The following is a 25,570-nucleotide window of genomic DNA, read 5'->3' on the forward strand; positions in this document are numbered from 1 at the left end:
AAAGGCGTAACAACATGAAAGCATAAAATAACCAATTTCGGCTTTTACCAAGAAGAGACATTTGGAAACATGCACCACAATTTTGATGGAGGTTGTGAACCCATGTTTAGAAAGTCACTGATTCCAGATGTTGGCAAAGGAGGCAGTAGTCAAGAGACTACCTTGACTTGCTGCACTTAAAAGGACCTGCAAAAACCAATGTGATTGCTCAGGTTGAGCATGCAGGGCCAGCTGGGTAGGACAGCCAGCAGCCTACAGCCACCAATCACCAGGTCTGTGAACTCATTGCTTGTGCTAAAGGCAGGGATGCTTCAGGAAGTTGCTATCACTATGCAACATGGCGCAGACGCCATCTAGCTCTATTTCTCCTTGTCATCTGAATCCTTGACCAGTGCCCAGATGCATGGGATGCTTCTAGTGAAACCAGTGTGGCAACATAAGGAACTTATAGATGAGCTGAGATGTAAGAAGGGAATGAATAAGAAATGGAAGAAATGGGAAATCCCAAAGGAAGAGTATTCATGAGTTACCAGCAGTTGCAGGGGAAAGGTCAGGTGGGCCAAATCTCAGACTTGCAAGAGAGGTTAAAAATAATAAAAAGGTCAGGAGTCAACAGCAAAAAAAGCTAATGCTATTCTAGGCTGCGTCAACAGAAGTACAGTGTTCCAATCAAGGAAAGTAATAGTCCTACTCTATTCTATTTTGGTCAGACCACACCTGGACTCTTGTGTCCAGTTCTGGGCACCACACTTTAAGAAGGATGTTGACAAGCTGGAATATGTGCAGAGGAAGGCAACCAAGATTATCAAGGGTTTAGAAACCAAGTCTTATGAGGAACAGATTAAGGAGCTGGGTATGTTTAACCTGGAGAAGAGGAGACTGAGAGGAGATATGATAGCCATCTTCAAATATCTAAAGAGCTGTCACATGGAAGATGGAGCAAGCTTGTTTTCTCCTGCTCTGAAGCAGATAGGATTTGAACCAATGAATTGAAGTTACAAAAAAAAAAGAAAGAGAGACTCAGGAAGAACTTTGACAGTAAGAGCTGTTTGACAGTGGAATGGGAGGTCCCTTGGGAGGTTGTGGACTCTCCTTTGTTGGAGGTTTTAAAGCAGAGGTTGGGTGGCCATCTGTCATGTATATATAGTTGGGATTCCTGCATTGCAGGGGGTTGGACTAGAAGACCCTTGGGATCACTTCCAACTCTATAATTCTATGAGGACCAGTAAGTAGATACTGAATCCAGACAAGAGGGAGGTCCTGTAGATTAGTAGATTGCTTTCTCTGGAATTAGGTAGACAGCCTGTTCTGGGTGCAGTCACAGTCCCCTTGAAAAGGCAGTTACATAGTCTGAGCATGCACTCATTCATCATTGCCATTCAAGGAAGATAAGTGTCCTCATGGACAAAGGCTGCCTCCTCCTTCCAGCTCTGGATTGTTTGTCGCCATCACCATCACCTACTTCTACCTCTGGCTCCTCCCACAACTGGCATGTTACCCACCCCCTCGTGGTCATGAGACCCTTTTAAGACTCTACTAGATGGCTCAGTCTGGACACAATAGGGAAAGAGGACTAAAAGACTACCCAAGCATCCTCAGGCACTTTTCTGTTAGTGCAAACAAAGAATTGGGTAGGGCATATCAATTGGAGACTTGCAGAGCCCCATAACATGATTCATCATGCATTTACTTCTGGCCATTTTCTGCTCCCAAGGAGTGGCAAGAACTGATATCCATCTATTCATTCTACATCTATTCATTCTAGTATCTGGCCCCAGGGATAACAAAGGAGGAATTAGATCTTGCCGAACTGAGTACTGAGTCTCTGCTCCCTGCTTTTTACTAAAGAGACTGTTCAAATAAATATTGATTCTGTATTTGAATGTACTGTACAATCACATTGTTCCCATCTCTTAATTTCCCAGTCACTAGGCTTTGCATCCCCACAGTCTCCTTCAGACAGAACTCCAACTGACCTCAAAAAATAAAACAGGAACCACCTTGATGTTGTAAAATGGTAAATATAGCTATTGCAACACCACACCGAGAATAAGAAAGACAACTTCCTTCTAAGGGTTCTGCTTTATGGTTAGGTACTTTCTTCCCCTACCCCCAGAATCTGCTTCGTTTTCCCCCCACTCATTCCATATCCTTCCTCAGAAATGGTTTTGCCTTAACAAATTACTTTATTACAAGAGATGTAGCAATTTGTGACAGAGTCACATTTTAATGCGCATAAAAATTAGCATAGGCTTTGAAAGTACAAAAGAGCTGTGACCAAGGCTGAGGAATGCTATTTGCCCTCAACTAGAGACACACTCAAAGTCTGGTGAATCCAAACTGCCTCTCTATCCATTTGCAAGCTCTTAAGTTGATTGCTAAAGAATGCATGATATATATTTGGGAAGTATGAAGCTGAATTAAAAAGAAATAGAGATTGCAGAATGAGGCTGCATTGCCTGCTCTGGAGAGTCATGGCATTGACAGAATCAATTTGCTGCTCTGGATCCAGATTTGCTGCTTGTAGCTCAGCTGGCAATGGTAGCTAGTTATAAATGATTTTTGCGTGCCCAGGCAAAGTCCCCACCCCACCGGGAGCCAGACCTCAGGATCAAGCAGGAGACACGACACCATCTTTAGGGATTAAAATGGCCACAACTTTATTGAATTTCACATGTTGGAAACTTTGGCATAGGCACTGGGTGCGTATCCCTCTCAGCCCCCCTGCTGGGGGTCTAAGGCAAGTCACAGCCAAACGGGAATATGGGGCCACTGCAAAATGTGTGTTTACGCAACTGGCTCTCTCCCACGTCACTGGGGGGAGTTCTATGGCCCACTTGTTGTGCCCTTGTGGACAAAGACTCCCCTCAAGACCCCTTTAACAGGGTACCCTGGTGTCGCCGCCGCAAAAGGGATAAGTCACCACTTTACCCTCTTTCAGTTGTTAAGACTAAAGGATTCTGCCCAATGCCTAAAATCGCCAAAGTTGTGACAATTGCTATTGGGTAGGCAAAACCTGTAGAGCAGGGGAAATTCTTTCCCAGCTGTGAGAAAACAGTAGCCATTGTACAACCATATCAACGCCAGAGAACCTAGAAAGGAGAAAGGTTAGCCTGTAAGAAAAAACAAGATTAGAGATCAGCTCTGGCCCCTTTTTATGCTTCTGGAGCGGACCAGAGTGAAGCCTGCTCCAACTCAGTCTGCTGCTCTTGCCCCACCCCAAGGCCACCGCGGATAGGCCGGAATTTGAATCTGGGTTTGGTGGGAACCCATCAGGCACTGCGGTAGCCAGGAGGGCGGAGCAACCACCCGCAGAACAGCATGGCTTCAGGAGGACGGTGAAGCCGCGCACCGAGTTGCTACCACCACCCACAACCAATATAAAGTCATTTTGAGCTCCATCTGGGAGAATAAGGTTTTTGCCACCTTCTACATGACTTGGTGAACTTTAGGATCAAGCAGAACACGCTCCTTTCAAGGCAAATCAGGCACGATGATTAGAACTAATATCAGTTTTAAAATACACTTGCATTTAAATTCTTGCTGTTGTTACTTCTCTTACAAAGGGACTCGTTATAAGGCTGTTCCCTGTTTGTTCCAAACTCCTCTAATACTGTGAGCTGCCCTGAAAACAGCTACAGAGGAAGCATCTAGTAAGAGTTAGGCTATGAAAGAGGAGAAGTATCCTGCGAGCAGAATAGAGCACCCATGAAGATGCTACAACTGAAGTCACATGTGCACTTTCATTTCCCCCAGCTTTTCTGCCTTAATGGTGCACCAAGGCATCAGCCATACCTATGGTGTGTCAATTCAGACAATCGTGGAATTACAGCTAGTACAAGCAAACTCACTTCATATCATGTTCCCCGTTGTAATTTTCAGTTGCATTACAAATCATGGTTTCTCAGGTCTGATGTCACACTGAACCAACGTTAAGGCTGAACTATGGTGCAATGGTTTGAATTCATTCAAATTCAAAATGGGTCCATCACTTTTCTTTCGTCGCAACTTTGTTGCCCAACACAAGGTGGAAGGGTTTACATTTTTATATATATGTATTATTATCCCTAATCCTTCAGATGGACCTCAGAACAGAATGTGTGGTTGTCAGAATTTAACATTCCATTTAAATGAGATTCAGTGCAGGAATGCCTCCAACGATGGCATTTTCATGCACCTTACAAAATTCAGTGAGACAAAAGGAATTTAAAATGTGGGCAGATGTTTCAACCTTACAGAAAACTTTTGCTCCAAAAAATTAAATTTTAAAATGTGACAATGTGAACCTTAAATAATATAGCACACACAATCAACAGAAAATGAAAAAAATACAATCTCTAGCTGAAACAAAGTAAATATATTGTAAAGAGATTTTAGAAAATCAGTGTTTGTCAATGGAACATTAAATAAACCTGTTTGATGTGGGGAAATAGCTTGATTTTCACATCAAAAGACAATGGATTTTTCCCATCGCAGAGTACAAGCAAAACTAGACTAACTCTGGAATCTGCAGACAGAGCCTAAAATAACCTCTATTCTAAAGCCTGAATAAACTGCCCATATGAGACTTCAGGCATTTGAAAAATAATCCCACTTTGGCGAACTTGAAATTTTGCTGATAATTAGTTACGACTGTTGGGTACAAAAGAAAGAATTTGGCCGAAAGCATAAATTGTTTTTCTTCCAACTGTGTGTCAAGAGAGCATTCCTGAGTTCCCTTTCTGTCATATCATATGCATGAAGAACCTTATATCCCAATTCATCTGTGTCAAAAATACACTGTCAATATTATACTCTCACGCTTTCTGGATGCTCTGATTTTAGCTGCCCACTTTAGCTGCACATGATTAAAGCAGACAGCATTATGGTAGAAGGGTTGATTCTGCACGCTATCCACACGGAGCCAAACATTTGGACACACACACTACATGCATAAACAAACTGTATGAGTATAATCAGAAAAACCCCTATACAGTATTTAAGAGCAATTAACTCCGTTCTCTTTCTAATCCTAACATTGGTCTATTCAAAAGTTGTCCCATTGAGTTTAATGGGACTTACTCCCAGATAAATGTGTATAGGGCTGCAGGCACCAGCTGAAAATGGGTTTGTTCAGCTCCTTGGAATTTACACAAATCCCAAATTCAATCCAGCTACAGATGAAGCAAATAAGCTATCTAATTCTATTTCCACCTTCACTATATCTGCAACCTTCTAAAGTGATTTGTAATGGCTACATCTTCTATCCAAAGAAAATCCTCCATTAAATTGTATGGCTGTTGAAAGCTTTAGGTTGCCAAACCAGGTTTGCTTATTACATGAGTTGTGAAACATAACTGACACCTAAAGATTGCTTTAAACCTGCATTTCAAAACCTAATGGAAGCTCTGAACTCATTTTGCAACTCAAAATTCAAGGTTTCCCAGTAAGAACAAAGATCTTCAGCTCTATATTTTATTTATCATTACTGCTTTTTAAGAAAAGAGGGGGGGGGGAAACAGGTGGTATGCAAACCGGTATAATGTTTAAGATATCGCTAACCCATTTGGGCAAAGCTGTGAAATAAATTATTGCTCCAAGAGAAACACCCTACTGAACTCAAATACAATGTTTAGGTAACAGTGTACGCACATTGTGGCTTGATGACCGATGCATAAGTCAATGGATTTCAACAGTCAGATCTCTGCAGAAATCCCCTGGACTGCACACACACGCAACAGTAAGAAGCAAGATTTGGACCAAATTTCATCCAGAGGCACAGAAGTCCACACAAACAGATGGTAGTGTCAAGGCTGTTTGACACATTAGTAGCCTTGCTCTAGAATCATTTGTAGCAGGACCAGGGAAGGAAAGCACAACTATCTTCTTGGGCTACACAGTACTGTACTAAAGAGACACTTAAGTAGGGGCTACCTTTTGCTAGCTAGGATTATTAAGAGTGAAGGGACGAGACGAGAACTTATCCATCTTACGGGGTGAAATGCCAATAATGGTACGATCTGTTTAAGGAGATAGCAAGTACATTTTCCTACCTTCAGGCAGTTGGATAATGCTTTGATATGTTGTGGGTTGGAACAAAAAATAGATGTTAAGAGAGGTGACCCCACCTTGCTCAGAAAATGGTAAGGGTCTGTTCTTAGGAGGATAGCCAGTACCCAAGTAAGATCTACCCTGGGATAAAGGTGGCATGGGACATTTACTGAAGGCACCAACAGAGCAACTTTCCGCCCCCACCCCACACTGTGGGTGGGAAACGTGGGGCAAGATCAAAGGCGGGCAGCCAGTGCTGAATATGTCAGGCAGACTGCTGCCATCCCTCCGTGAGTTCATTTCAGCCGACGCTCAGCTCTGGAGAAACAGGTCTGCACTCCGGAAGCGGCGTCTATTACAGGGGAAAGGCATGCAAACGGTGCGCGGTTCAACCTTTAGCATCTCCACTGTAGGGCCGGGAGAACCTCTCTGCCTGGAAACCCCGAGTGCCGACTGCCAGTCCGAGTCGCGCAACACTAAGCTACGACCAAAGGTGAGGCAGTTTTCCTTCGTCGTGCTAAGCAAGACAGGCTGCCTGGATCCCTCATCTGCGAGATCCGGGGCCTTCCAAGAGAGAAGGCGTGACTGGCCGGCAGGCGTGTGAGCCCCGGCACTTCTCTGGTGAGGGAGGTTCGCTGTGCCTGAGTCGAGCCCGGCTCCCTCCCTCCCTCCCTCCCTCCCTCTCCCCCTTGGCTCACCCGGAGCCAGCCGCGGTGGTGGCCTTGATGGAGTTGATGCGCAGCCGATTGGCCGTGTCCTTCAGGGCCTGCAGCGTCTGCTGGTCGGGCTTGTGATAATCCTCCATGGCGAAGCAGGAACGTGGCCGGCGGCGGGCTCGGGTTGCAGGCGGCGGCGGCGGCAGGAGCTGGAGCGTGTGGCGCTGGACAGGCCCGGGCTCGGCGACTGAGGCAGGAGAGGCGGAGCTGCTCGGCCGGGCGAGGAGGGGCCAGGCGCCGGGGCCACCTCTGCCAGCGGCGCGCGGGCGGAGTCCTGCCTGCCTGCCTGGCCGATAAGCCCCCGCCTCCCCAGCAGCGCGCTGCCTGCGGACTGAGCTCTCCCGCCCGCCTGCGAAGGCCAGCCGCTCCCCTCCCGAGGAAGAGAGGCGCGGCTGAGGCGCAGAAAACAGCCGCGTCCTCTTCCCTCTCGCTCCGCGCGCAACGGGAGCAGGGCGCGGCTGAGCGCCATTTGCGCAGCGGCGAAGTGGAAAAGCCCAGGGTGCAACTCAGCCCGCGTAGGGCGTAGGGCTTGCTTTCTATCCGGCCCTCCAGGTGCTGTTGGACTCCGGTTCCCATCACCCGCAGCCAGCAGGGCCAATGGTGAGGGATGCTGGGAATTGGAGTCCAAGAACACCTGGGTCCGCAGGTTTCCCCCAGCCCCGCCTTGTAATGGCATTCTGTGCTTGCGATGTTGCTGGGGGGGGGGGGACGCTCAAAAATTGAGAGAGAGCCAGTGTGGTGTAGTGGTTAAGAGGGGTAGTCTCCTAATCTGGGGAACCGGGTTTGCGTCTCCGCTCCTCCACATGCAGCTGCTGGGTGACCTTGGACTAGTCACACTTCTCTGAAGTCTCTCAGCCCCACTCACCCCACAGAGTGTTTGCTGTGGGGGAGGAAGGGAAAGGAGAATGTTAGCCGCTTTGAGACTCCTTAAAGGGAGTGATAAAGCGGGATATCAAATCCAAAACTCCTCCTCTTCTATTTTTCTTGAAAAAGAGGCGCTGGAAGTCACCAGGAACGCCTCCCAAGTTCTCTTAGAATGGCAATGAGGCCCACCTGAGATGAGTTCTGAGTGAAAAAAGCGCTGGGAATAATGTTCTGCACCTCCTCCATTGAAGACTTTAGGTGTAAAATGAACCATATTTCTTACATACATTAGCCTCCACTGTGCCTCAGTTTTCCCCATGGAAACACTGGGTGAGCACCTGGAAACCCCTGAAATCCTGCTTGGGGGTTCCAAAGTTGGGAAAAGTCGCTGAGAAGGCCCTCTCTTGTGTCCCTACCAAGCGTGCCTGTGAGGGTGGCAGGACTGAGAAAAGGGCCTCCTCTGAAGATCTCAGAACATGGGCAGGTTCATAAGAAGGAATATGGTCTTTCAGATAGCTTGGACCCACAGAGCATTATAACTAGCACTTTGACTTATGCCCCAAAACAGACCAGTGGAGCTGTTACGCTCCCTATAACCAGACCCAGTCAACAATCTGGCTGCAGCTCTTTGGACCAGTTGAAGTTTCTGAGCACTTTTCAAAGGCAGCCCCATGTAGAGCGTATTATAGTGATCCAAATGGGATGTAGCTAAGCTGCATGTGTCACACTGGCCAAATACATCTCAAGGAACGGATGCAGCTGGTGCACTAGCCTTAACTGTGCAAATGCACTCCTAGCCACCGTAGAGACATGGGCATCCATGCTCAGGACTGAGTCCAGGAGCATTACGTAGGGGTTGTTCCGGGGTCCCGTGCACATAAGTGGAATCGCATAAAGTGGAGAGCACCCTCTATATGCCTATTTCCTCCTTCAGCTCTATCTCACGCTCTCTCTCTACTCCAGACCAAATTAAGAGTTTGGAGTTGAAGCTCTGGGGCTAGCTGGAGGCCCCGTGGAAAAGCGGCAGCTGCTGCTGCTGTGCTACCCCATGCATCAGCTGTTCGGTGGGGAGGCTGAGCGGCTTAAACAAAGCCACACTAAGCCTCTTTCGGACTTCCTCTGCCCTCACCGACATCCTCTTTAGGTTCCAGGGATGGGATGGTTCCATTTACTTACCGTATTGGCCTGAATATAACCCTCTTTCCCCCCAAATTCTGACCATGAAAAGTTAAAGTGTGGCTTATATTCATGACCTTACAGTATGCAGCCAGGAGCGCAGCAGTGCCAAGAGTGCGGCAAAGCAGTGCCTGCCTCACGCGTAGTCCCCTGTCCCCCCCCCCCAAGGTCAGGAAGGGAGAGAGTGAGGAAGGGGAAAGGCTGCCAGCAATGCAGCACGGCTCCCCCCTCCCCCCCCCAGTATGCAGCCAGGAGCAGCAAGGAATGGAGCGGCTTATAGTTGGGTATTTTTCCTTTCCTCCCCCCCCCCCCACCAATTTTAAAGGTGTGGCTTATATTCAGGCCAATATGGTATTTCTCAGTGCTGTGCATATGTGCGGTCATGTACAAGTATAACGCACGTAAGTAGGGGGATGCTTGTATTCAGGTTACATCTTCATCAACTTGAATGAAACAGTTAATTTCAGAAAACATCCTGGCTTTTTAAAGATGCTAAGCCTGTCAGGTGAATGTCTTACACCATCTCCAATGATGTTTTCTCCTTAGCTTCTTCCCCCAATTTCATAATTGTATATTCCCTGGGTAAATGTGGCATCAGATGTTCGTATAGCATATGTTAAAGATTTATATTAAAGTGTTAAAGCAAACGAAAAGGAACACAGATGCAAGAATCTAGGGTTGCATTCAATGTTAGTCCACATACAGTACCTCCATTGAAGTTAATGGGCACGAATAACTCAGATCCATTAATTTCAATGGGTCTACTCAATGTTAGTTGGCTACAATCCCATTTGTGTTATACAGATACGTCTGGTTTTTGAAGATGGTACCCAATTATCAAACCTTCATAAAAGCTTTCAACAGCTCTCCTAAGCTGGACTTCCTTTTCAAAAGGTGAACTGCCACCAAGAAGATATTAGGACAGACCAGAACATTTGTCTTTGGAGTTTTATTACAAAAATATATCTGCAAACATACAAAATTTTCAATGAAAAATGCTTATTCTTAAACATTTATGCAATAACTTAATATTTGCCAATATAATAAGATGGCACAAATTACATACCCATATACTGAAATGTTAATGAAGCATTATGGTGACAGTTTTAAAAGTTGCTCAAATGCTAGTGGGCACAATCCAGGCCACCACAGGTGCAGTGCCAGTATGTAGAGGATTCCAACAAGTTCAATATATATCAGCTCCCAATACCCCCACCTATATATGTGCGTAGAAGGATGAATAACTTCAACCAAGCAGTCAAGAAAGTTCTATTCCTCTTCCTATCGGTCTCTTGTACTTCCTATGTGCCCACAAAAAATGGGGAAACAGGGCTCTATTGATCCTATGGGAATCATTCAGGTGTGAATGCTGTGCCTGTGGAACAGGACCATGCCCATTGTTTTCCTATAGTACTCACTTAAAATCCAAAAGATCGGAAGCACCTCAAACTCTTGATATGCATGTGAGTGCAAATTAAAGCGCTAAACCCAAACACTGAGTGTAGTGTGCATTTTTAACAGAGAACCACCATGTGCCCACAATGTTAAATTGGTACAAAAACAAACCACAGGGGGAAGATTATTGCAAATGTTTCCCACTTAAAGTGAAGATATTGCACCTTTAACATGTTCGCGAAAGATGTTCAAAACTGAGGTGAAATATATATTGCACACATTCCTCTTTTTAAAGATATGCTTAAGAAGCAACTCATGTAAGCCAATAAGAGGTGGCTGGGTTTTTGTGTCAGACCACTCCACATTAAATATATTTCCTGGAAAGTTCCACACTAATTATACCCGTGCCTAAACATGGCATTGGTGGAATGCCCTAAATTCAAGCAAAAGAGAACTACGGGGGGAGGGGGGAGATACCATTTAGTATGCCTGAAACATGATTATACTCTCTGGCTTAGATCCAAAGTTCCAGGGAGTGAAATGTCACTCTCAGAAGATGGAAATGTGGAAGCTGTTTCCACCAACTCTTCCTTTCTACCAAAACTACTCTGGAGGGCTGAGGAACCTTCCAGAAAACTGAAGCTGCATGGGGGGGGGCAAGGAGGAAACGGGGATCTGCAAGACCCTTTCCTTCAGCAACATTTGTCTCTTCCACAGAATGAGCTTTTCTGGAAGAAACGTTGAATCCAACCCCACGTCAGAATAAGACATGCTTTTACTTGTCATGCTGTCATACTGTGCCTTAGCTCTTAGCAGACTGTTTACATTTTGCCAGGTGTGTCACAAATACAGAGTTGCTAGGCACATTTTTAACAAAACATTGTTAATGCAACAGAACAAAACAGCAATGAGTTCTTATTGAGTAAGCTGCTTGTTTTAAAGCCACTTTTGGATGGACAAATATTAAGCAATTTTTAATAAAATGCTGCATATAGGCAATGAAAAAATACATGCTTAAGATACTGAATATTGATTTTAGGACAGTCTAAAATCATACGTTTGCTTGTGGGAAATAATACCTTGCTAAAATAAAAGCTTGAAAAGAATGGCCCAAGTCGGTTAGCTATGTACTTGTTACTGTTGCATGCGGGTAAGAATAAAATGTTTCATTATAACTCTAAACTTCTACAAGAGATTAAAAGACCAAATTGCACTGAGAACAGACCTATTGTAATCATTCAACTTAAGGAACTTAATTCCATCAATTTCAATAGGTTTACTCTGATTACTGTTGGATATGACTATATGTAATCAGGCTAAAGCTGTCCAGTGATTTCTGCATTTTGTAAGCATCTGTGATTTTCACCTTGCTGCTGAGTTTTGTTTTTCAAAGCAATTCTTAAAATGTTTGGTTTTGTTTTGTTTGTTAACTTCTCACGCTACAATAAGCAATAAAAGCAGAATGCTGCTTTGTATTGCCTAGCTTGCCTGTGACCTCCCAGCTTGAGCCTGCTACATACACAAATGTTGTTAACGACGTGTGTAAGATCCTAGGTTAATGCAAATCTACTGACAAAAAATAAATAAATTCAACTTTCTTCTAGCTAAGGGAATTCTCTTTGGAAGCAGAGAACTATTTATTGATGCTGCACATACTTCTATCAGTTGAGAACTCTGACCTGCCAAGCTACCAGATGAGGTTTCTAGGGAATTATAATGCAAAATAGTAAACAGGAGGACAAAGTGTACTGGGACAAATATTCTTTGAAACAGTGATGCTGTCTGAAGCAAAACACTCTCTCTCACCTTGAAGTCACAAAACCGTAATGGTACATTCAATAGCCAACGTGCTCCCCAGATGTTGGATTACTATTCCCCTCAGCCCTACCCAGTATGGTCAGTGGTCAGGGAGTTGCAGTTCAACATCTGGAGAGAACCACACTGGCTACTTCTGCTTCATTTCCACAGATATTTGGATACAATGCTTACTTTGACCATTGTGACCAAGTTCAGCTCAATATCGTTATTCCTCCAATATTATGCTTATGGCTAAGAAGGTTTTCTTCTTTCCATATACAATAATTAAGGACTGTTCTTGAGTCTTTATTATCTACAAACACAGCATTATATAAATCTGGTTCAGGGGGTATGGTTAATACAGCCACTTAAAATAAACTGAAGAGTACTGCAGTGGCTTGATCCCCCCCCCCCCCGGAAAAAGCTTCATATAGAATAATTCTGTTTAAATAAGCAAGCATGTTTTTCTTGGTGCACATACATGGGTGTGCTATCAAAGGTCCAGCATTTAAGTAGAGCTCTCATGTTTCCTTAAAAAAAAAAGGTCTAGAAAGCATTTGAGTTTTACCATTAAAGCCAAAACATTAGTTGAATATGCATATCACTACTAACATATTTCCCTGAATTCTGCACATATATCTGATATAAAATACTATGTTTGCAACTAGAAACACTGAGTTCAAAGGCCGAAGAGGTTCTCTCAAAAGGCAGATTTTGCTAAACATAAAAACACCTACTTAAAATCACTCAAAATGAAGTACATATTTTGATTTTTTTAAAATCCAACACGCTATATATCAAAACACTGATTTGTGGTGGAATCATAATTAAAGCTTGGTAGATGAATTACAGATAGTATCTGCACCTTGAAGGGATCATCGTTACATTTAAATTTTAAGAGCAACAGGTACATTCTAATTCAGGACCTTTTCCATTGCAAACTCTACCAAAAGAAGGGGGCCTTTATAAGATCCTGGCTGTGCTTTTTATCAAGCCCTACTCATTTCAGTGGCTTGCACAGGAAACTGATTGTAACACATGGATCCTCCATTCCAGCAATGCTTTGACAAATAAGCAGTGTGTGTTAAAAGGATTACAAAATTACCTTTCACAATATAAAACAAAGACCTTCTACTAAAAAACAAAAACCACCCCATCCTTTAATATTAGTATTGCTTGAACATATTGAGATTTATGTTACACTAGAGTATTGCTAGCTACTATCACATGCCATAATGAAATAAATACAAGTCAAGGAGAGACCGATAGCAGCATATAAAACAACAAGGAGATCAGAGCAACTTCCTTTGGGAAGAAGTTTGATCTTTACAGTGGTAATGAAATCTTAACCTTCTATGAGAACTCACAAAAACCTGCAAATGGAGGAAAAATATGGGGAGAAGAGCAGACTGCATTTGTTGTTTATGTGCCCATTTTTTAACACCAAAAACGAAATTATACACACTTCTCTGGGTTCCTTCCCATCTATGCTACAGGCAAACCTCCAAAATTTGCATTAAGCCTGGAAAGGACAATAAGGGGACCACAATGATGTTCCATCCATTTCTGTTTAAAAATTATTTGCTTGAAAATAGTATCATTAACAAAATATAAGAACACTGCAAGTATTGTTAAAGGGGTATTTCATAATCCACCTTCATTTTGCCTTAGTAAAACTTAGGGATGCATAAGCCAGCGCTGCATATTAAGGGAGTCAGTTTGATGGTCAATACCATGCTGAGTCCATCCAGCTCTAAGGCTAAAAAACCCCCAGCATTTTTACAGTGCTTTCCACTGTTTCCTCCAAACCCTAAAATGATCGTCTGCATTCCTTCCACTGCTCTTTAAATCAGAAGTTAGCTTCACAACTTGTTATCTTTACTCAACTGCCAAAGATGGCTTAGGCCACATTCACCCTAATTATTTAGATGTATGTACCAGATGAAGAAAAATCAAAACAGTTTTTCATATTACTCTAAACCCACTCAAAAATAATGTGCTGTTAAACATGAAGACCATTTTCCGCATACAGAAATAAAACCCTGCTGGTGATTGGTCACAGTGAAACCTAGATCACTTCTGAGAACATTAGTTATGCAATTTTAAGGGACAAGGTCTCCTTACTTTAACAAAACTTAAAACTTCAACTAAAAACAACCTTTAAAAATATTAACAGTTTCACAGAAGAGGCATAATTGTTTCTGAAACAATTAGGTGGTAAGTTGAACTGTATTTACTTCAGTTATAGTTTGATGCTGTCCGTATTCTTGGTCAAGACTTGTAAATAAACTTCATGAAGCGTACTAAGAAAATTCGCATCGTTCTGAAGGAAAGAGAGGGGGAAACCATAATTAAACCAATGACAGAAATAATTCATTACTTTTTCCTACCCAATTCATTATTCTACACCTATTAACAAAACCTGTAAGTTTAGGAGTTGGGTAGGAGGCATGAAGGAGGAAGTTTAATAAAGCTATACAGTGGTACCTCGCGTTACATATGCTTCAGGTTACATACGTTTCAGGTTACAGACTCTGCTAACCCAGAAATAGTACCTCGGGTTAAGAACTTTGCTTCAGGATGAGAACAGAAATCGTGCTCCAGCGACGCGGCAGCAGCGGGAGGCCCCATTAGCTAAAGTGGTGCTTCAGGTTAAGAACAGTTTCAGGTTAAGAACGGACCTCCAGAACGAACTAAGTACTTAACCCGAGGTACCACTGTACTATCAATGATATATAGCTCAGAAATATCACTGAGCATATACTGCACAGAAAAGCAGTTACCACGTTTCTGCTGTCAAAATACTGTGACGGGGATAACAGAAGGCCAAATAAGAACTGGGAAGAGAAGGGACAACTCTCTTCCTCTCTGGGACCCAGTGAAGGGAGAGACTCAGGCTGCACCTAATAGTTAGGTGGCTGTGATTGATGGCACTCTATGCTTTAAATGGCTCATCCCTGTGCCCACCACCACAATGAAACTAAGCAGAACCATAGAATCCTAGAGTTGGGAGCCCAAGCATCATCTAGTCCAACCCACTGCGTGCAAGAATCTCAACTAAAGCATCCATGACAGATGGCCATCAACTGCCTCCTACATCCTACTGCACCTCCTACATCCAGTGCATGTGGGCAAGGGGACTCTGTGTTCAGTGATAATGAATGTGAGTAATCTGCTTCCAGTTCTTCAGGAAGGGGAGCGGAATCTGCAAACCATAGTCTTATTATATTGTTATTCTATCAAATTAATGAAGTGTTTTTTCAGCAACTCAAGTTGCGAGCCTCTTTTAATGCAAGGTGCCTTTTAAATTTTAAGTATTCCCTTTCAAAGCTACTGTGCTTTTTAAAACTATACAAACACACACACTGAGGAAAGGGTGCAAATCTAATAAAACAACTAATTTGCAGTCTGTCCTGACCTTATGGGATAAATGTAACTGCCCAATTCAGTGCTCAAGGCAATTCACGTGTAACTTGGTAACACTATCAAAATTCATCTGGGCTGTTTAGATTGTTTTCAACCTGAGGAAGCAGTATGGATTTTAAAATGAATTCTTTCTAGATTAAAGCTGGATCAATCTTATTTACAAGGGTACACTACAGTGGTACCTCGGGTTAAGTACTTAATTTGTTCTGGAGGTCTGTTCTTAACCTGAAACTGTTCTTAACGTGAAGCACCACTTTAGCTAATGGGGCCTCCCGCTGCCACCGTGCCGTCGGAGCCTGATTCTGTTCTTATCCTGAAGCAAAGTTCTTAACCTGAAGCACTATTTCTGGGTTAGTTAGCGGAGTGTGTAACCTGAAGCGTATGTAACCTGAAGCGTATGTAACCCGAGGTACCACTGTACTAGAAACCTTTTAGAAGGGTGCTTGCAAAGTAACTAAGAGAAGAAAAGGTAAAGTGAATGCGGAAGTACAGAGAAACAGAGAGAAGTGACGAAAACTAGTGACAGGGGAGTATTATGAACTAACAAATCCATGTTAAGTCTCAAAGTGAAAGCTAATGAGGGAAACCTGCATAAGTGAATGCAACTGTACAAGAAGAATCTGAATTAGTACAGCAAGCACACGCTTAAAGACAAGAGGGCTCACTTGTTTTGGATGATAACTAAGAAGCAGACAGCAATGAAATAAAAAGTCAGTATCTGAATATGTAGGATTTTACCTGCCTTGAGGTTTGGATCACTATACTTTTCCATTTAGTCTCTTCCTGTATTTTGAGTATAGCCTGGGTTGAGTTAGGCAGGGCATTTTCACTATCTGACCTCCATGGACCAGCTGAGCTGGCATCATCATCATCATTGGCCAGGCCTCTACAAATCTACCTATACACATGGCCTGGCACTTTCAATGTTACCATCATGTGAATTTGCATCTCAAATTAAACATAATCAACAACAAACATCCTGTCAGTTATTCGTATTTCTGGTTCTTCATTGAAAAAATATACCTTTGTATACTAGGTGGGCAATTCTAAGCCAATAAATTCATGAAAATTAGACAAACATAAAAGATGTGACCGTTGGGTTTTTATGGTGTTATACTAATGAGAATGTGAACCTAAAGTGCCATTTAAAAGGGTGAGAATCTTTTGTAAAGCCCCAACAGAGGAATCACCTCCCAGGAAAGGCTCGCCTCTCACCTATTTTAATATCTTTCCATAGTAAAAAAAATCCTCTCTTATTCTCTTAAGAATCAGCTATATTAATTCATTTATATCTACATTTAATGGTAACTTGGAACGTGGTTTTAGTGAGGATGTGTAGTGGCTCTTCATTACTGTTTTATTACTTGACTTTTAGCCCCTGCTCCAGCTGTTTTGTTTTACAGGGATTCTGTGCTGTCATTTGACTGGTGTTTTATTTGGACTGGTGTTTTAAATTGTTTTATTCATTCATCACTTAAAGAACTCTAGTTATAATAAATGTAACAATCAGATGAGCTTTGCATTTTGGATCCACATATAGCTTATGGAACATTGTAGCACTATTTTTTTAATACTCCTCCACTGAAGGGAAGCGGAGTTTAATACAGTAATAGTATTATCAACAACTGTTAACCAGGACGGACATACACAAAGCAGAGAGCAGACTAAAGGCCAGAAACAGCATTTGTGAAGGTTTAAGACAACACAAAGCACATTCTCAAGATCACTGAAAGTGCGGCATGATTTTAATTACAAAGTAAAATTGCTGACAGTTGACCTCTGTTCAAAGGGGCTCTTCTCCCCTCCCTTCACAGTCAGCAAGTCTCTTTGTTTCACTTGCGGTTCTGACAGGGGAAAAGAAACAGCAGGTTGTGCAGAAAAAAAACTACAAAGAAACAAAACAGAGGCCACAAAGCTGATTATGTGACCCGAGTACAGGCCCATTTTATTCCTAACAATTCTATTACCAAAACACTAATTTCTGTGTCCTGTTATTTTTAGATCTGTACTCTGTATGCAAGACTTACTGATATCAGTATAGAACGAACTAGAGAGCCCTGATGTAGCACAAAGGTTTGTGACCCTGATGATGACAGAAAGGGCAAAACAATCCTCTTAATGTAAGCCTGTCCTAGGTGCAAGATGTCTCTTTGCGATTCACTGGAGCACACTTACAAAGCAGCCTTGCAGCTGAAGCCAATACATAACTAAAAAAACCAATTTTTCAAGTCAGCCAGTGTGCTTTTGCTGACTAAATACGAGCGTCAATGAATTCTCAAATATTTCATAACAGAATAAACTGAGGATGGCCAAGCCACTTGGAACTTCTAATGAACAAACTCCTGTGGTAAAGCGGTTGATTTGTGATCTCCAACTACACCTTTGTAACCTATTTTGCTAAACGTTTTCATGTATAAAGTCAAACATCTTCCATCTTTATTTTTCCCATCCTTCTGAACTTACGGATTAGATTCACTCAAAAGAAGTGAACTAAGGGAAGGTTGAGCAGTTCTTTAAAATGCAGACAGCACTTATTTCTTCCTCTGATTGTGAACAATTTTGACAGTTCAAAAATCAGAACCCTCTACGTACCCAACACATTTCAGGTGCCACGGCCACAGCAGACTTTTAAAACAAAATTTGCAACTTGGGAGGTCCTGATTATCCACTTTTCCCCTTCAGCAGTTATCATTTGGCTTAGAAATATGAACTCCAAATATTTCTGAATCAGTCCTGAAGAGCATACCTCTTGCCTCAAAATCCTTAGATCCTTTTGCGTCCGGCATCCGTTCCGGAGCCCTGGACGTTCAACAAAAGAGACCCTCAACAAAGCGCTGCTCTGCACATGCGCAGAAGCGTGATTTAGTGCTTCTGCGCGTGCAGCAAACCCGGAAGTAACCCGTTCCGGTACTTCTGGGTTTGCCATGGATGTTCAACGAAATGGACCCTAAACAGGGAGGACTCAAAACGAGTGTACTTGGAGAGTTGTCCTTGGTAGATGACACTTACATTAGCATATTTAATAATAAAATTGTGTTATTTAACTGAATTAACAATTCTCAGGTTTTTAAGGTTATCAATATCATTACCACTTAAAATATTGATAACAGTTTTCTAGTTGCTGCTTTTATTGCTAAATGATCTAACACACCTATCGGTGTTATTCCTCCTAACCTTCTCTATGGTACCCACTGACAATCGGCACTTTATTCTCAATCAAGAGTCCAAATGAGTCACTGACTGTACCTTTATTAGATATATTAAGGTTTCTTGAAGCTGGGATCTAGTAAGAACTGTCGGAGGTAATGTTGGAACATCCACTGCTCCAAGAGTGAGAGGAGAAGAGGAACCAACTTTGTTTTCGATGTCGGAGGACTTCATAGCTGACTGTTGGAACACACTAGGTGACAAGAGGACTGAAGGTGCCATTGTGGTTGTAGCTGCAGCAAACTGTGGGGAAGCAACCTGCAAAAACAAGAAATCAAATGAGATGGGGATGATTTTTTTCCTCCTTTTTAAAGAACTATCTAGAAATATTAAAGCCTCTTCCAACATTACCTTTCTGGTACTGTTTGAAGTCCCAGTTAAAATAGCAGGAACTAGTGATGTAGCTCCATGGCACACCGGCAAAAGAAGCGGCTGCTTCACTGACTCTTATGTGACCTGGGCGCTTCCAACATTATACAAGCTGCAGGGACTTGCATGCAGAAATGAAGCGGCTTAAGTTGAAAGGGACTCACAAAAGCTATGGATGCTAACAGTAACCACTGTGACCAACCTGGATCACAACGCCTTTCAGGAAATAATAAACCCAAATTTTTATTCTGGCATACTGATGTGGTAGCTCAAAGAGAACTCTGTAGCAATTTACAATAATATGGATAGCAGTACAATTGTTGATGCCTTCTTGGACTCTTTGTACCAGCATATAAACTTGATATTATAAAGAAATGAGAGATTACTAAGATGTGCTTTGGAAAAATTGGGCACTTTTATAGAGAGCAGCCAATTGCATTATTGTTTTATGAGCTTCAAGGGAAAGGATTGTTGGCTAGGCATATTTCAATTTTTGCAAGACCTGGAGGTCTCCAGAAGGAGTATACTAGTAAAGGAGAACTAAAAGGTAAAGGGACCCCTGACCGTTAGGTCCAGTCGTGACCCACTCTGGGGTTGCAGCGCTCATCTCGCTTTACCGGCCGAGGGAGCCGGCGTACAGCTTCCGGGTCATGTGGCCAGCATGACTAAGCCACTTCTGGCGAACCAGAGCAGCGCACGGAAACGCCGTTTACCTTCCCGCCAGAGCTGTACCTATTTATCTACTTGCACTTTGAGGTGCTTTGAGGTGCTTTCAAACTGCTAGGTTGGCAGGAGCAGGGACCGAGCAATAGGAGCTCACCCCGTCATGGGGATTCAAACCGACGACCTTCTGATCGGCTAGTCCTAGGCTCTGTGGTTTAACTCACAGCGCCACCCGCGCCCCCTAAAGGAGAACTAGGTCATCCTAATGAATGGATAGGGATCAGGATTCAAGACACATTGGGTTGTCAGCCTGGATGGAACCAGGTTTTGTTGAGAATTGGCCTTTGCACAAATCCAGACAGGGAAAGACACTCTGGCAATGCAAGGATTTAAATACATACTTGGCTTGCCTTTGACAAAGCTTTGGGGTGTGAAAATGTTTCAAGCTCCTTGCTTTGCTGTGCAACCTACAATTTTAAAGAAAGAAATACGTAGTATCTGAACAATCCAGCATTCCAGCATTCTTCTTACATTCCCCCCTTTAAAAAATGCATACACATGCTATTGCTTCATTTGTTAAATAAGATACCTAAGGTAACCTATTATATGAGTTCGTAACCAAAATTGTTGGTTACGTACTGTACTTCTCCTCACCGCAATGTTGTTTGGAAAGGTGAGACTTGGTCTTCCAGATTCAAGCACAGTTCTCTGACCATCTAGTCTCTACTGACATAATCAACAAATACTGTTTTGGCCGGATACACAATTTCATCTGTATTGGACCAAAGTGTATTGGATCAATACATCACTTTTAAAGACAAACACTGAAAACCCAACATTGCTAAAAAATAAGTACCGTATTTTGCGCTCTATAGGACACACTTTTTCCCCTCCAAAACTTAAGGGGAAATGTGTGTGCGTCCTATGGAGCGAATGCAGGCTCCTTGGCTTCAGCGATAGCAACGCGAAGCCTCCAAAGCGCAGAGGGAGCGCTCCCTCTGCGTTCCAGAGGCTTCGCGTTGCTTTCACTGAAGCCTGGAGAGCGAGAGGCGTCGGTGTGCACCGACCCCTCTCGCTCTCCAGGCTTCAGGGATAGCCGCCTGAAGCCTTCGGAGTGCAACGCGAGTTCACGCTGTGTTCTGGAGGCTTCAGGTTCCTTTCGCTGAAGCCAGGAGAGGTTGCGCGCAACTAAAGAGGAAGCCAAGACAGCGAGCGGGATCCATCCTGCTTGCTGTCTTGGCTTGTGACATAGCCACGCGCAACCCCTCCAGCAGGGAGAGGTTGCGCACAGCCTGTACGCTGCTCTTTGGGGCTGGGGGGGAAATAAGATTTTTTTCTTGATTTCCCCCTCTAAAAACTAGGTGCGCCCTATGGTCCGGTGCGCCTTATGGAGCGAAAAATACGGTAACTGGCTAGCCAGAACAGCGTTATAAAGCACCCTTTACAAGACTAGTATCCAATACAAACGTCCAATTCACCCGCTAGCAAGAAATAAATTGTGTTGGCACTTTCAGACTCAAATAACATAGTGTAATAACATGAGAACCGCTGCTAACAGCACTAACCTACCAATGTTTTTACAATCAACCTTATTGCTGAAGAAATCTACATATATTAATTTACTAGGAGCCGCAACCCCTGCTCATTTTGCTCGCTCAAGCCATGCACCACAGCTCACCTAGGCAGCAGCCCAGGCAAGCCACAGAGGAACAGGCAGGACAAGCTGGGGCAGCTCCCCAGCAATTGTCCTGCTCTGCTGCCACTTCCCTCCATGGCCTTCCATGCCGATGAGGCTGGAATAGCAAAAGCCATGAGAGGCATGCAGTGGCAGCAGAGCAGGACAGCTGATGGGAAGCTGGTTTTCTGCAGCTCACCTGGGCTGCACTCCGCCTGCTTGCTCCACCCACTTGCCTCCATACCTGGGCTGCCCGCCTGCTTCTCTATTGTGAACAGCAGTGTGATAACACTCTAACCATTTTATTATACACTAAGAGAACTGACCTGAACAGGTGGAATTGCTTTACCAGTCAGGGCTTGTTTGGTGTGGGATTCTTTGAAACGATCTGGGGTCGCCAGCTGGCTAGCGGCAGAAGAGGAGTTAGACGCTACTGGCGCTTTATTTGCCGACTGCTGCATAACATCATGTTGTGGGGTCAACCTGAGTTTTTGAAGGAGATCCGTATTTGCAAGCGGCATGTTCGAAGCGCTTTCTGTACTGGTTGCAGCCAAAGATGTTAAGAATTGGTTCTGACTGGGAGTGATGTTCTGCGGACCGTGGTTCATATCAGACGGCTGCTGATTCACAAGCGGAGACATTTGCTTGGCAGCCTGCTGCATAACTTGCAGCATGTTATTGTTTGTGCTGCCGCTCTGAAGCATTTGCACACAGGGAGCTTCTGTGGCCAGAGTGGAATTAAGGTTAGGGCTTAGCTGTACGGCATAGTTTGGAGCTTTATTCACTTCAGGTTGTGGGGCAGAAGGTGAGGCAATCAGTAAAGGCGGCATACACTCCTGTGGCAATAAGGTACAAGAATTACTTTTGAAGCTTGAGCCATCCAGTTTCCCCAGAGGCTGATGGATCACTGTCGACTGCTCAAATGAAAAAGGAAGGAGCAAATTGTGCTCTCTGCATGAGGAGTCGGGCTTCTTTGTTCTCTCTGGATTAGAGTAGGGAACTGTACTGTGTTCCTTTGGAAATGAAGTTCCAAATAACTCTTCCACTGTTAGGTGTTTTGGTATGGATGAGCATGGCTAGAAATAGAGAAAAAAAGAACGACCAGAAGATCAGCTTAAAATGTATACAAAGACAAGTCTCCAGTAAATTAGTGGTAGTGTGTAGAATTTAAAAGAGAACAGCTTGCTAAAAGTTGTAGGGCCATGCAAAAAAACTCATTACGGGCCATAGGTTTTATCAACAATGTTTTTATACTTATGTGGCACGATATGCTTGTATATCACGATGAAACAATGTATGCTAACAACCAATTCTTGGAATCCCAATTGTAAGAGTTTGTTTTCCTACTGCTTTTCAGTGTCCTTAAAACTGCAAAGCATTTTAATCTGCAAATACCTTTAAGGAGAGAAGATTTATCAGGTGACTTAAAAAAATGATGGAGCCATAAGCAGACTTGCCCCAAGAAGCTATTTATTTTCATACTCCTTCACCCATTCTACACAGATATCGCCATCCTATCTCATGGCAGTCCAAATGATAGTTCAAGGAATTATCAGTTTCGCCTCACAAATAAGTAGTTCATATTTGTAAAGATTGCAAACTATAGTAGATAAGTACAAAAAAGGAGTTTAAAGTAGAAGTAAGATCTGCATATGGGCATAGGAAGGAATGAGCTGCTAGAAAGCCAACAAAAGGGTAGTGGGTTACTTTGCCTGGCATGGTGTGTTACTGTACACAAGGCAGGGCTCCAGCATGGAGGAGTAATGGGGTTGTGTGTTATTACTGCAAGGATTTATTTGCTCCCTGTGCACAGAAGGAAATCTTCATGGTCAGAAAATTAGCTCCCTGCCACTTTCAGAACTGCAAAACTCATTTATATTATAATTTTGTTGGAAGCCGTTTCATAATACAATATAATAAAAGACAAACAAATCTAAATGAAAAGAAAAAGAAATAGCAAAGTCGTCTCTCAAATAGATCTTAACCCTTGTCTCACAGAGAATGGGGTTGACCCTTCCAGTTATCACCCGAGAGATTCCCTTTCTTCCCTTCCCTGCATCTCACACAGGCTCCTTCACCAGCCAGCCATTACCTTCCATGTGTGTATAATCCCAATAGTGGCCCAGAGTAGAAGACACCAAAAAGGAAGGGAGGGAGGGAAAGAAGAGAATAATAAAAGGGAAAAAGGTGGCCGAGAAAGAGAAATAAAAAGGATGGGAAAACTCCTGTGATCTAGAAGTGTAACATTTTAGAATCTTACAGCACTGGTTCACTTTAATCTTCAATTCCATACTAATAATTGGGACTATGCACCCCAAACCCCATTAAGAGCCAAAAAGGCAGATAAGACTACTTCTGATCAACTGCATCAATTTAAAAATTGAAACTTCCAACATCCAACATTCTCCTTGTAGATCTGTCAAAAACCCTCAGTGGCTTCAGTAAGACAAAATGGCCCTAAAACCCCATTTCTAGAAGGAGACTCTCCAAGATTAAATTGTGCACCACTCCTTTTTCTCCATTAGATGGCACTATTAGCAGGCACAAGACCTACAAGAGCTGCTCATCTTATTTCCTGCAACCAATTTTCAGTATTAGTATACAGTATCTTTCTTGGCTATATGTCTCACTTCTTAGCCAAAGCTCCTGTTTAGTTGACTGATAAGCCTTACAATGTCCAGTGAGGGCCAAAAGCTGGCCAAGGTGGTTGGAATTCATAAAATGTTTAGGGGTATGCGCCCCCCGTGCCCCCCCAGAAAAAAAGGACTTGATACAACCCCATGATCCACTTATTATAAAGGTAACAAAACAGTGCAGTAGTGTCACAGTGCTTTAAAATGAACATACATGGTCTTGCATTTGTAACATTGATGATCCATGCTCTGAAATCTCTGTATTTTCCGTCTTTGTGGGGTTTGCACTTGGTTGTGTCCAACAAATGAGGTCACTCTTCTGATTCTAGAAAATAAAATGCATTATTGTTTTTAATTCCCACTCAGACCTGTTCATTTTTTGCACCCCTCTATAAACCTCCCAGGAAGATCTCTGCCTCACCTGCTCTTCTTCTCTCTGAACTTTACGCTTTTCACAACATACTATCTATTCAATATTGTGGTGATCACATTGCACAATCCTATGATAGTTCTGCCAGTGTCATGCTAAAGGCACAACTTGATCAGAAGCTGATTAAACATTATGGCCAGCATCACCCAGCTTCAACCCAAACAGTTCTCCCAGCTGTTGTCAGCTAGACAAGAATGCATGACTCAGGCCATTTGGGTTACCCAAATGAATGGAGAAGATACAGAATGTCTACGCAACAGAGTTTTTAAACATCTCTTACAGCTATACAACTGGGTGCACGTCCTCTAAAAGGGTAGATGTGCTTACACTTGTGAAAATACACACCAAGGTGTACACAGAACAATTATAAAATTAGCTAGAACAGTCATGAGTCCAGCATGTTTCCAGGCATTAGGCAAATGTACTAACAGCACTAAAATAAAGTGATGATTCAGCTTCATGGTTCAAGAGACCTGCCAGTTTAAATCTTTTGAGTGTGCCATTTATGATGCAGTCAACAGAGCTGAAGTTGACAGTCTTTGCTGCTGCTGGAGAAAAAATTCAGTCGATATATTACCTTACGCAAAGTTTTCCCCCAAGTACAAGCTTCAAGCTTTATGAGCTGACCATCAACACAAGGAAGTTAAGCTGACTGTAGCAAGCTGCAAGCTGCAAACATGGCCAGCAATGGAAACCTGCCACATCACTACAACTTTCGATAAATATGTAAAGATTTACTTTACCTTACAGATTTAAAATTCACAACATAGATTGACAATACCCTCTCTGCTGTGTCCCTGTCCCCCCCCCCCCCAATTTCCTGCACTTTTAGTGTGGTTAACATTTTGGTAAGGAATTTAAGCCCAATTTCATTGTTTATAAACGCGATCCCAAAATATCATTGCTTGTTTAATGCCAGGTTACAAAAAGTGTTATAATCTTTCTGAAGAGGGAGGGGAAAAGTTAGCTATTTAAAAAAAGAATCCACCCACTAACCAAACTCATTCATTTTCACATACGGACTGGATGCAGAGAGTACATGAAAGATAAAGCTGGTTTAGAATCCTATATTAAATCACTCAGGCAGTTACAAAGCTCTTTTCTCACTCCTGGCTACCCATTCTCATGCCGACTCTCTGCCCACCACATGTGGGCTGCACAGCAGGATTATTTTATGATCCATCTGGAC

The 25,570-nt window shown here is 43.0% G+C and overlaps 2 protein-coding genes across 3 annotated transcripts in view; both read right to left on the bottom strand.

Annotated features, from left to right (window-relative positions):
• The window catches only part of TKT (transketolase), a 34,594-nt gene extending 27,656 nt beyond the window's left edge, over window positions 1-6,938 (bottom strand). The window contains exon 1 of the mRNA XM_080996797.1: window positions 6,729-6,938. Within this exon, the coding sequence (XP_080852923.1) occupies window positions 6,729-6,835 (107 nt within the window). The 5' untranslated portion in view covers window positions 6,836-6,938. The remainder of the gene's footprint in view (window positions 1-6,728) is intronic.
• Window positions 6,939-10,919: 3,981 nt separating this feature from the next.
• Window positions 10,920-25,570, bottom strand: part of DCP1A (decapping mRNA 1A) — a 35,943-nt gene continuing 21,292 nt past the window's right edge. Inside the window, exons 6-10 of one of the 2 annotated variants that reach the window (XM_080996812.1) lie at window positions 24,166-24,276; window positions 21,645-22,394; window positions 20,054-20,110; window positions 18,651-18,869; window positions 10,920-14,301 (exon numbers count right to left, since the gene is read on the bottom strand). In XM_080996812.1, the coding sequence (XP_080852938.1) occupies window positions 14,221-14,301; window positions 18,651-18,869; window positions 20,054-20,110; window positions 21,645-22,394; window positions 24,166-24,276 (1,218 nt within the window). In that variant the 3' untranslated portion in view covers window positions 10,920-14,220. Of the gene's footprint in view, window positions 14,302-18,650; window positions 18,870-20,044; window positions 20,111-21,644; window positions 22,395-24,165; window positions 24,277-25,570 lie in introns of both variants that reach the window. The other variant, XM_080996811.1, reaches the window with a different exon arrangement.

This window comes from Podarcis pityusensis (assembly GCF_964106645.2).
Source record: "Podarcis pityusensis genome assembly, chromosome: 2".
Taxonomy (NCBI): Eukaryota; Metazoa; Chordata; class Lepidosauria; order Squamata; family Lacertidae; genus Podarcis; species Podarcis pityusensis.